The sequence below is a fragment of the Gordionus sp. m RMFG-2023 genome, chromosome 1 (genome assembly GCF_954871325.1).
Source record: "Gordionus sp. m RMFG-2023 chromosome 1, tfGorSpeb1-WG-v2, whole genome shotgun sequence".
In the NCBI taxonomy this organism is placed as follows: Eukaryota; Metazoa; Nematomorpha; class Gordioida; order Chordodea; family Parachordodidae; genus Gordionus; species Gordionus sp. m RMFG-2023.
Genome location: NC_088775.1, coordinates 67,068,706 through 67,082,253, shown reverse-complemented (window position 1 = coordinate 67,082,253; position 13,548 = coordinate 67,068,706). Strand labels below are relative to the sequence as shown.

Genomic DNA, 13,548 nt, shown 5'->3' with positions numbered 1-13,548 from the left:
TTGTTACTTGGCTGATTCATATTAAATATATTTTTAAAATTTTTATCAAGAGGCTTCACTTCCACCCCATTAATTTGATGACATAAATATATTACTTCAGTTACACCTAGAACTCTTTTTTCTTTGCTAGCCCTCAAGCCCTTATCACGAATTCTCTTGAAAACTTCTTCAAGACGTTTATTATGCTGTTCTGGCGTCATCCCAGTTATCAGCGCATCATTCATATAGGAAAATACACCTTCTAGATTTTGAAAAACAGATGCCATGGTACGTTGGGAAATAGGTGCTGAAACACTTAATCCAAATGGTAATCTGCAAAACGCAAATAATCCTTTAGGTGTAATCGTTAAAATTTTCGAATTTCCTCCTTTAAAGGTTATTGTAAATAAGCTGACGAAAAATCAACTTTAGAAAAATATTTTGCACCTTTTAAACTGGCCAAAATTTATTCAATTCGGGGCAATGGATATTTAACTTCAACAACCCATCTGTTTAAAGTTACTCTATAATCAGCGCATAGTCTTAACTTCCCATTAGCTTTTTTCACTGGAACTAATGGTGTAGCCCATTCACTATAATCCACCTGAATAATAATGCCATCTTTAACCCAACGGTCTAGTTCGTCGTTAATTTCCTTTTTCCACTCAAAATTAACTCGTCGACATGCTAGAAAAATAGGTGAAAATCCCTCTTTTAATTTCACATCCACTTTATAATCATTAAGACATCCTAAATTGTCTTCAAAAATTATACCATATTTTTCCATTAAAATAGATATATCTTCACACATTCTCTTCAATTTAATGACCTCTAAATCAACAATTTGATTTCATTAATTTCAGTTTTATTTTTGAACATTATCCAAGTTAACCATTAATTCCTCGGAAATTTCGCTCATATCAGGATTAATAGAAAGATTCACTTCCTTTTCTATCAAATCTGCTATTACTATTTTATGAATTTTATTTTTAACATTATTATTCATAATTTTGCATTTAGTATTTATTAGTATCAAATCACTATTCATTGTAAAAATATTCCAATAGTTATTCATGGGACCAATTTTAGTAATCCAATCCCAACCCATGATTGTTTCTATATCTTTTTCTACCACCCATAAGTCAAGAAAAATTGTTAAATCATTTGAAATCACCCCTAATTTAGTTTTACCCAAAACCAAAATTTCAGACCCATCAAATTGTTTAACACACATGTTTTCTTTCTCGAGTGACCCTCAGGCCAATATTTATAATAATTTGCTCTAGACATTATTGAAATGCTGGCCCCAGTGTCAAACAACATTTCTATATTCTGTCTATCAAATTTTATATTTACACGAGGACACGAACACTGATTAATTTCTCTTTCAATCTTAAAAGTTTATTCATTATATTTGAATCACCATTAATATCATTAATATTCATGCCTAAATTCAAGTCTGAATTTAATGGCCTCTGAATATCAATACTTTTTTTTATTAAATATATCGGAATTATTTTTAACTACACTATATATATTACGAATTTTATTATTAATATAGGATTTTTCAATTTTTACATGATTCTCTTTCAAATCATATAGTCATTGCAATTCACTTACGAATTGAACACTGGCCATATGACCCATTTTCTCACATTTAAAACACATTCGGTCATTATCTTTATTGTTCATATCTTTTTCACTTGTATTTAAAATCACCGAATCTTTTATACTATGTACCACGAGATTTATCAATACCGGTACTCTCTTTGGAAAACCAGCTTTAAAATTGACTTCTTTCACCATACAATTTTTCTTTATATGACCTGTAAAACCACATCTATGACAAATTATATCATTTTTATCATTTATTTTTACATTCACATCTTCATTGATTTTTAGCTCATGTGAAAAACAATTTTCCCCACTATGACCCCTCCGCCCACAAATATCACAATTTTCACTAAATTTATGATTTTTATTTCTAATTGTATCTATATCTTTAGAAATATTCTTCAAATTTTCTTTTATTTCTTTTATATCATTTAAAATTACACATTCATTTTCATTTCCTTTAACATTGTTAGTAACATCATGATCTTTTACAACCTTCACAGGTTTATTAATCACAATTTCCGAAATTTTCTCTGTAATTTCACTCATAAAAGCATCTAAACTAACACTTATATCTTTTGACGTCATAATACTTTTACCAACAATAGGCACTTCACTAGTATTTGACTTTTCATTCCCACTGGAATTACTTATTTTCTGGATATTTAAATTTTTAAGTTCAATTAGAATCAAATTTAAACTATTTTTTAGATCTTCAGAAAAATCTAAAAATTTATCAGATGTCATAGGATTCACATCCACAACATTAGAATCATTTAACTTACTCACTTCATTTGTAAAATATTTATTCTTAATAATTAAATGTATAATAAAAATCAATGAAATATATAAGATGAAAAAAATTAAAGCTCCAATTTATCAAAGGTCGAATTAAATACTTTAACAAAATTATTCTTATAAATTTGCATTTTATTAACCATGTTCTCATTAAAATATGGATAATGCGGATTGCAGATAATTAAATTATGTATAATAATATGAAAGTAACTTTTTGATTAATCGAGACAGTTAAATTTTCATGCAACGATATTTTTCTTAAATTTATTTATAACTAATTATGTTGTAGTAAAAATAGCATAAATATTTGCTACTTAATAGTTGAAAATTTTTTTGAAAAGTTGCTGCACAATATTTAAGACACTTATTTTTATATTAAAATGAATTTTATAATGTAACACATTGGTAACATTTTTTCTTATTGTTATTTCATTTTCAACATATTGGTTTCTTCAGTTTCCTTAAAATTTATAAAAATATAAAGGAAACGTAAGACAAAATATTAATGATAAATAATGATGTATTAATATTTATTTACCATAGGCATTTATTAAATAAAATAATTCTATTTGCTTATTAAAATGGATTTTTTTTTGGTTTTAGGAAGACATTTCAAGGACATGACTACCGTTTTCCTAAAACTACTGCCTGATACTAAATTGTATATTAATATTTTTTCAAATTGTTATTAATAATTTATCTTATTAATATTTTTATTTTCTAATGGATCAATAGTAAATATCTATTTGTTTTGATCATGTAGCTGGGGCTTTTCCGAATTCATACAAAATAATTTGGACGTTGCTAGACCACGCAGAAAAAAACTTCTTGCTGATAATTTTGAAAAATTTATTTTGATTAAAAATAGTTTAATCCGTTTTAAATTTCCTAATTAATTATTATAATAATTCTTATAAAAAAATATGGTTATATATATCATTTGACAAAGCAGCGGTTAAATATTTTATGAAAGCGGGATTGAACCTTAACAAACCTTTTTTTAACTGCTGGCCTCTTTGAATATTTTAAAATAAATTTAAATTATATCAATTATTTACTTCTCATATTTTCAATTTCCATTTAAAACCATTTTTACAAAATTATTATAAAAATAAAATGTCCAAATTTAATAACCCATGCCAGGCCATAGATTGATCAAAATTATGAAACAGGCCTGAAAATAAAAAATTAGTTCTGGGCCAGAAAGGTCTAAAAAATTGACTTGTGCAGTTCTCATTTTTTAAAATAATTTATAATGAAATTTCGATTATACATTTTTTATTAGGTATGAAAATGCAGGGTTGGCATGTCGGTCAATTGACCGGAGGAGTATTTGACCGGTCAAATACGGTCAAATACTCTAAAATATTAATGGCGAATAAATATTTTGATATAATTAACTAGTATGCATTAAAAGCATGTTTATCAATCTTATTAGGTTACAATTATTTAAAAAATTATTTGTATCATGAATTGTTAAAAACAAAAGAATTTTTTTATTGTTAAAATATAAATATGTAATTTTTCTAAATATAGTAATATTTTTAGTTATTTTTTTGCCTAATCATTGCCGTTTCTCGCCTTCTTTATTTTTTTCAATTCATTTTTCTTAAAAATAAAAATACCCGATTTATTATAATCATAATATAATTTTTTCATTCTTATTTTTTAATAAATTTAAATTTTATTTAATATTTAGCCGAGTATAAATTATATTAATTCTCATTTGTTTTACTTACACTTGCTAGATTTGGTTTTTAAAATTAATTTTCATTTTAATTGTTCTGGTCAGATTTACGGAATATTATTCAATTCTGGTAAAAAGTTATATATATTATATTATATTTATAATATTAAGAAATTATTGAAATAATTGGTCGATAATTATAAAATAGTTAAGATTGATTAACTTTACAATAATCAAAATCAGTTTTTGTTAAATTTTAATATATTAGGGATTATGGTCAAACCAAAGCATCATGTTTGGAAACATTTTCAAGAAGTACGCGATGGTAAATCAGTTAAAGCGGTGTGCAAGTTTTGCAAGATGTCCTATATCACCCACGTTGATAGAATGGTCAAACATTTATTAAGCAGCTGTACTATGTGCCCTGTTATAATTAAGGAAAAATTTTATTCAAATTCCAAAATATCAACCTCTACAAAAAATATCACAAATGTAATTTGTAATACTTCTAAGTCTAACTCTAATGAAGAATTGGGTGAAATTAGTGAAAATGATTATCAAATGAACAATATTTTGTCTTGTGACTCAGGAGAATTTGATTCCATTATTTCTAATCAATCTACAAGCAAGGCGATTAAATATAAATCTCAATCTTGTATAACCGGTTTCATAGATAGAATTAATCCCAAAGAAAAAAATGAGCTGGATCAATTGTTTGCAAAGGCTGTATATGCGAGCAATTTACCTTTCCACATCACTGAAAATCCCTACATCCAAGAATTTTTAAAAAAAATACGTCCTATTTACACATTACCCAGGAGAAGGCAGCTGGCTGGATATCTTCTAGACAAAGCGTCAGGTGATATGGAGGTGAGAGTTGCAGATATAATAGATAAAGCTCCTTACTTATCAATTGTATCAGAAGCAACATTAGAAACGAGAGTATTATTAATTTTATGGTAATGACGCCTGTTCCAGTGTTCTACAAATTTCTAAATACTGAGGAAAATCGCCATACGGCAGATTATATTGCCCAGGAATTTAAAAATGTAATTCATGAATTGAATCCGGTAAAAGTATATTCTTTAGTTACTGATAATGCCGCTAACATAAAAGCAGCCTGGAGAATTCTAAAATCTGAATCTATTTATAATCATATACAATGTTATGGTTGTGCAGCGCATACATTGCAGTTATTCTTTCACGATTTTGAACGATTGAACGCCTTCAGTGACCATATTTTAATAATTAAAAAAATTGTTAAATTTTTCAAGAATAAACACATACCAGCTGCAGTATTTTCCCGTAATAAGAATCTTCATGGCATACCATCTACATTAAGTACAATTAGCCAAACAAGATGGGCATCGTCAATAAAATGTATGGAGCAAATTCAAATATGCAAGAAAGCTCTAAAAGCATCAGTTGTTGAAGAAGCTGTTTGTGATATTTGTCCCATAGAAATTACTAATAATATATTAAACGAAGAATTTTGGACGAAAAATTTAAAATTTTTAGCTATACTCCAACCTTTAGCTACCTCATTGTTGAAAGTGCAAAGGGATAAATGTACTTTGGCCCAAGTAAAAAACGAGATGCTTAATTTGGAAAAACACATAATACAATCATGCCATGATTCTATATTTTCTCCATCTCAAGAAAAAAAAATTAAGGTTATGTTTGAAAAGAGAAAAACTGATCTAAATACATGTGCTCACAATGCTGCTTGTTTATTGGACCCCCAATATCAAGGGGAGCATCTTACTAATACTGAATTTGATGAAGCATGTAATATAATACAAGAATTGGGTATTTTACAAGGTGGTGATAATCAAAATATTTTGAGTAATATAGTAAATTTCAGAAGCAAAAGCGGTATATTTAATAGCCATAATATGTGGAAAGTTGTAACTTCCATAAGAAACAATCAAATTTCGGCCTCAAGTTGGTGGAATGCATTTTGCCCACCTTGCCCATTAAGAGAAGTCGCTAATATTTTACTAACATTTCCTAGTTCGACTTCTTCTTCTGAAAGAAATTGGTCGGTTTGGGGCAATATTCACACGAAAAACAGAAATAGATTAAAGGCTTCTACAGTAGGAAAATTAGTAAGAGTGTATCATAATTTAAGATTGATTAAAAATATTAAAGAAAATAATGATATTGAATATGAATCGGAACAAGACTCTGCCACGGAGGGTGAAACATTGACTATAGAATGAATTAAAAAATATTATGATATTTATTATTATACATAGATTTATTATAATATTATATAAATGCAAAATAAAGTTAATATTGGTGTAAAAAACATTTATTTGAATTTGACCATATTTGACCGGTCAAATATCGGTCAATTGACCGAATTGTATTTGACCGGTCAAATGCACAACCCTGTGAAAATGTATTAATATAAAATTTTAATATTTTTTCACCTTTAGAAAATTTGATGTTTTTAAATCAATAAGTTTATTTTAAAAAAGATCGTGACTTTGGTACATATTTTACTTTTATAAAAAAATCTGATAAAAATAAAGGGTTAATAATTTGATAAAGATTTTTTTTATTGCGAAATATGAGAATTGCCTTATTTAGAAAAATGCTTGGTTTATAGTTTTAAGTTTTATTGCTTTGTTTTAGCGGAATAGGCTATGGCTATTAGAATGGTTTCTTACCTGGTAACTATTTTAATATATGCAATTAATTCTAATTTTTTTATATATAGACAAGATTGAGTCAAATATATGAAGAAAAATCGATTTTGGAGGCCAATATTGACTGTTTAAAGGTATACTGGTTATATTTATATATATAATATTATATAATAGAATCAAATTTCGGAGAAAGATTATTTAAATGATCAACTCAACAAATCTCTAGCTGAATTGAATAAACAATTAGAAAACTTGAACGAGACGAAGCTATACCTGCAAGAAGAATTAAATAATATTCAGAATCATTTTCAAGTTTAACATAATTTTTTTAAAAATTATTTTAATTTACCATCTAAAAACAGCAAATGGAGCTTAAATATAAAGAAATAATCCAAGAAGTTCAGAATAAAAGCGATTTCCACCACCATGATATTACCCACGATTTTGATGACGTAGCCAAAGAAATTCATTTGCTAGTTGAACCCCACGAAATTTCCCTTGTAAGCCTTAAATTATTATACAGAGCAGACTGTAAGTGGTTGATTACTTGGTTTGGTTTTTAATTTTTAAATATTGAAGTAAGCCATGATTTTTTTAAGCACTATGCATAAGGCAATTTGGAAAAAAATTTGTTAACAGAATATTTACATGATAGAATGTAATTTATTTTATACTCAAAAAGTAACTTTTCTTGAAGTTGAAACCTGAAATTTAAAATTTTCCCTTAATATTTACAAAGGAAAAACGCCAATATTTTATCATTAATTTTTTGATTTGATAAATGACTAAGAACTGACTCCCTATTAATTTTAAAAATAAGCCCAAAGAAACGAGCCATCAAACCTGCCATAGTTGAGATATTTGTTTTTTGATTAGGAACCTTTTTTAAACATGGACATCGATTTCAATTCGAAAATAAAAAAATCCATAACGATTTAAAGAGAGTTTAAAACTGATCCAGATTGTCATATCAAATTCAAAACATGTTTTCATTCGAAAAATAAAAATTAATATATAAACAAAAATATGGCCTACATTTAAAAAATGATATGCTTTTGATTTAAAATGTTACGATTTATAAATCCTGCTTTTTAGATGCAAATTTTGGGTGAACCTTATTTTTTATTTATATGCTCTTCTTTTTGTTTGAAAATATATGGCTCAAACTTATCGCAGACATTTTTTTAAAGAAAATACAATTGCAAAAATTAAACCCCCCCCCCCCTCCCCCCCAGAACTTTAACCGATGATAACCACAAAAAATATAATGGGAATAAAATATCTAAATATTGAATCATCAAACAAATTCCGGTCCCTTATAGCTATAGCGTTTTTTAAAAAAAATTTGTAATCATCTATTTATGAAAAAGAAGGTACTCCATAAGCTTAATATTTATTTATTAATTGTAGGGAGTTAGATAATTCTAGAGTCTCATTATTGTATCTTCAAATACATTCCTTTTTTTGTTTACTATACTTTACGGCTACCGTGTATAAAAACTGCTAAAAGTTAGACAATAGTATTTGTGTTGGTTTTGCTCCTTTTTGACTTGTAATGCAACTCATGGGCAACTTTATCAAAGCTTTTTTTTATCCAATAATGTTTTAAATAAATAATTTATACGTATTAAAAAATGTTTATTATAGCCACTATCAGATGAATTAAACCCCGAGATCGAAGATAAGCCAAAATTTAGTCCTAGTTCAAGCAATACATCTTTAAACACCTTGTTTACTGTAACATTTTTTTATAAACCAAATAATATATTATTAAGTTTAAAAAATTAAATAACGAGTAACCGCTCATTCACAGTTAGCGCCAATTTGACAAAGTATACTAGAAGAATACAAAAATGCAGCATTTGCATTCTTCGTCGCGAATTAGGGCTAACTGTGTTATTTTTTAAAGGGTAATTTTGTTAAAAGTATTCCAAATTTTTAATATTTTATATTTATTTTAGCCTTCGTCCGACGCTCCTTTTATCAATATACCCATTGTTTCTGGTGTGTGATATATTTTACACATGATTTTATACAAAAAAATTATTTTTAATAATTTTTATACGCCATTTTTTTTATTATTTAACATTCTTCACTGATAATTTACTTTAATAGCAAATAAAATGAGTTATTTTTTATTATTTTGTTTTTACAAAATAGGCTAAATTTTACTTATTTTTAGGACCTACAGAGATATTTATATATAGCCCTGCCCTGGGTTCATAATTTTTTTTAATTTAAGGCGCAGTTTTATAAAAGAAAGCCACCCAATTTTTCAAAAAATTGATCTGTATTTATGTCAAATTAGGTATTTTATTTCCATTTCATATTATAACATTTATTGGTTTCTTATATAAATTTTTACATAAACTATTGCCTCATTTCAAGTATATGAAAATGACCTTTCCCCCGACTATACAAAAGATGTAAAGGAGTTACCATCCCAACAGACATTTATATTTGCGATGGATGATGAAACCTTGAATAATTCGGAATTGAGAGATCTTCCCATAACAAAAGCAGAATCTTACCCTCAATGCATACTACCCGCTAAGGACTTCAAAATTAAAGAAAATTTAAAACATTCAATCATTGATTTTAATAGTAGTTTATCTTTATTATTATATAAAATTAAATCCCAATATTTTTGCATTTAAAAAAAATTAACTTTTAGAAACCATCGAGAAAAGAATCGACGAGGTGAATAGGACTTGTCTACAACGATTAAATTTAGTATCAAGTTACAAAATATAAATAATATTTTAAAATATGCGCTTTAAACTCTAAAGGGTACATATTAAGTCATTTCTACATCTATATTACCTCCAATTTTATACTGCGAAGCAATGGCATAGCTAGAAATTTTTCTTTTACGGGATCCAACTATGAAAGTCCGGGGGCTTCATTCCCAGACCCTCGTTCTTGATTAAAATACTTAATATAATGAAAGGCAGAGATGAAGATTATTCGAGAATTAAATAATTTTTGTGTGAAAAGTACTAAATTGCACCAGTAATATTATTTATCAGATAAAAAAAATTAATTGATTTATTTGGATTTTCATTGCTTCAATTTTTGATATAATATATAAAATAATTGTTAATATTTTAATTAAAATCTCAATATAGTGAGAAATTTTTTAATATTCAAAATATAGAACCTGAACTAATATTAAATTTAACGTTTTGATTTTTATGTTATAAATTTAGTGCAAAGTAGTGATCTGCATTCGGGCCGTGCTGGGCCTCAATTTCGGTCTGGCCTAATATCTTTTAAAAATTCGGGCCGAGTCGGGCTTAAATTTTTAAATATGATATCATTACATTTGTCAAATAAATTAATGTATTTTAAAATTTTTGCAAGAAACAAGGCGCTAATATTATTTTTATAATAAAAAAAATTAAAATTTTCTATATATAAATAAATTCGGGCCCTGGCGGAAGGACAAATTATTTTCAATTCGGATCGGGCTATTGGGACAAATAAAAAAATAATTCGTTCGAGATCGGGCAGGACAAATTTTTTTAAAAATTTTTTTGGGCCGTTTTGAAAAATTAGGCCCGATGTAAATCACTAATCACAAGCATTAATAATGTCATCGGCATTTGAATTTAATTGTTTAAAAGTAAACTAGTTTTCCTAAACGATTCCTAAATTTGAAATACATTTCAAATGATAAAATACTCTACTGAAGCTGTTAATTGCTAAGATTCTATCCTGAATTAAATGGTCCTGCTAACTTAGGGCTGTGCCGATTCACAAATTTTCACCGATTCTATATTTTCCGATATTGCTATAAAAATCGATCCGATACCTATCCAATAATTATTTTTATTTACCATCTATCTTTGTATCAATATCATAAAAATATCAATTTTTTCTATTTTAAAAAAGACCAACCAATTTTCACGAATGATTAAGTGCTTTTTATTCTCCAAAATTTAATAATCTCATTTAAAATATTCGAAATGTTTATGGGGTAAATGTAGTGTTGGTAAACTTGGTAAACAGCTCCATTCCGCCGATTTTTAAAAAGGGCTAAATGAAGATTTTAGCAAAATATTATTACTAAGTTTAAACCTTTCTGCCATCTATAAGCAAAATCAATAAGCTTGAGTAATTTAATTTTGGCCAAAATCTTCATTTAAGCGTTTTTTAAAAATGGCGAAATCTAGCCGTTTAACAACACTAGCTGAATGTGACTTAGATATTTTAAATCCTTTTCTTGTATAGCAGATAGTATAATAAAAATTAGTGTAAAATTTTTAATTTTTTAAACATTACAACATATAAATTGTATTTTAGTCCCTTTTAATTTATTATTATGAAATTATTTATGAAATATAAAATAAAAAAAATTAATAATAAATAAAAACAATAAAAAATATCGGATCTGTTTTTTTAAAATATCAGCCCCATCTGATATTTTTTGAAAATGCTAAACATCAGTGCCAATCCGATCGGATATTTAATATCCACACAGCCCTACACCATCATTCAATTTTTTAATTTTATTTATTAATTCATTTGAAAAATTTTTATTAAACGGATCAGATGTAGCTTGGAATTTACCATGATAAATAGAAGATTAGTGTTAAGATATAAAATTAGCCAAGTTACTTTGCTTGCCACGTTGGTCTCATTGTTTGTTAAATCTGAAATATATTTTGGGGTTAGAATATAGGATAAGAAATTAGTCAGTGAAAGTATAATAATAATGTTGATTTTCAGGATGGTGGGTTACAAAAACGATCATATAATAATTAAATATACACTAATTTAAATATATTTCAAATAAATTATTAGATTTCTTATTTAATTTGTGTAATATTTTGTTATAAACAATTGATTTGTTCTCAGAAAAAAGGTTAAAATATATTTATCATTATATAATTTAAAAACTAACCTTGAATAAATAAAGGGAAGAAAGATAGTTCTAAAAATGATTGATTTTTGGGGCATACCAAACAAATGTCACAAAACTAAAAGATTATTTTAAATTAAGGGTATTAACGAATGACCAAATTTTACCTTAGCATTTTAAATTGGACTAATGCAACAGGACACCCAATTGGGAAATAACAGTAGCTAAAATTAAAAATAATAAATCCACCATTATTTTATTAATCAAAAAAATAAATTTTTAAATTTGGTTAAACACTTTTACTTGAGGGTATTCATAATAATATTCATTTTAGAAAAATATTGAATGATTTACTTTCCCACACACGATATCGACTAGTTAGATTTTTTAAAACAATATGCACATTGGTCTACAAATGTCAAAATTTTTAGGCCCGGCCAAATTTGTACCCGGACTGGCCCGTTTCCAATTTTTTTTACCAAGGTAGTCCAGCTCGGTTTTTTATATAAGACCTAACCCAAAATATATGTAGTTTACCAAAATAGACAACTATTTATAATATTGGCTAGTGGTTAATTAAGAACATTACACTTTATGGATTTCATCTAATATCAGAATTCATCAATAATCCTGCCCAATAATTTTTTTGCCAGACCCGACCAGATAAATTTTTTTCAAATATTGACGGTCTAGACATTGCAAACCTCTAATGCACATATCAAATTTTTGACAGCTTTTTATTTGACAAAGTATCAAATTAGCTCATAACTTGTCAATATATATCCTTCAACAATTTCCTGACCAGGTTTCCTGAAGCATTGGCTTTTTACTTGGAAAGTAATATTATACTAAGGTAAAAGATATATGATATTTTTCCAACTGTATTTAATCAAAAAATCGTGATAATTTTTTTGAATTTTTCATAAAATCGCAAATTTTGACTACTCTAAATTCAACCTCTTAAACCACACCCATAGCTACGCCACTTCCACGATGGTATTACAGTGAATTTATTATGTTATTACGAAAGCATTACCCCAAACAATTTTGCATTTTATATTAGACGCGTAGTTTCTTTCTCATCCATCATCATACTTATGTAACCAATTTAATTTCACCTTTTGGTTTAAAAATTTTATATCCATCCGGCCGCCTTATAAGTAATTTGTTCCCTTAGTATGGTTCTTTATTTTGGTTTATATGTTTAGACATAAAAGTATGAAATTAAAAAAAAATATATAAGTCAGCCAGATTAATTATGCCCCTATAATATTTATCCTGGCAATTATTTAAAAAAATATTTTTACCTTCTCCGCCCATTATTTTATTTAAAAAAACTCACTCACACCCACCCGAGAGCTCTTTTATAGGCTATAATGAAATGACATGGGTTATATTAATATTTAATTTATTAATAAATATGCTGAAAAGAATTCATATTTAACACGAAGTTTCATATTTATAGCAGATGCATAAGGCTGCATTTTGATTTCACCAAAAAATATTAGGTTTATATATTTTTTTTAAATGGGTGCAGTTGTAGTATAGTCAGGGTTGGGCAGTAACGCGAAAACTTGTATTTAAAATAATAATTACAAATACTTGTATTTATTACGATTTTACACTAATACAAATAGTTTTTTTATTTATTATATTTTGATTTTGTAAATTTACAATTTATATATTTAAATATTAAATTTATGTCCCGAGTTAGCGAAAAAATTAACATCTTAGATATAATTTTTTTTATAATGATATAAAACTAGAGTAGTTTTCGATTTCATTTTCACCGAAGCAGAGAGGCTTTTTAGTAAATCCTTACCCCTCTATTTTAAAAATGGGTATTATGTAGTTAAAAATATATTTGCAACATAAACTTTTAGATGAAGCCCTCTTAAAAAAAATGAGATAATGGGGCAGGAAAATATTCCATTTTCTTATTTTGAGGAAAA

General features: G+C 26.8%; 1 protein-coding gene across 3 annotated transcripts in view; it reads left to right on the top strand.

The window, feature by feature from the left end:
* Positions 1-13,548, top strand: part of LOC135931440 (sarcolemmal membrane-associated protein-like) — a 51,530-nt gene that overhangs the window by 21,264 nt on the left and 16,718 nt on the right. For all 3 annotated transcript variants that reach the window (XR_010573042.1, XM_065468552.1, XM_065468551.1), the window contains exons 7-13: positions 6,804-6,866; positions 6,907-7,044; positions 7,095-7,232; positions 8,380-8,469; positions 8,694-8,736; positions 9,121-9,336; positions 9,407-9,472. Coding sequence is in view for 2 of the 3 variants with exons in the window: in XM_065468552.1 (XP_065324624.1) it covers positions 6,804-6,866; positions 6,907-7,044; positions 7,095-7,232; positions 8,380-8,469; positions 8,694-8,736; positions 9,121-9,336; positions 9,407-9,472 (754 nt within the window). In the remaining variant the exon portion in view is untranslated. The remainder of the gene's footprint in view (positions 1-6,803; positions 6,867-6,906; positions 7,045-7,094; positions 7,233-8,379; positions 8,470-8,693; positions 8,737-9,120; positions 9,337-9,406; positions 9,473-13,548) is intronic.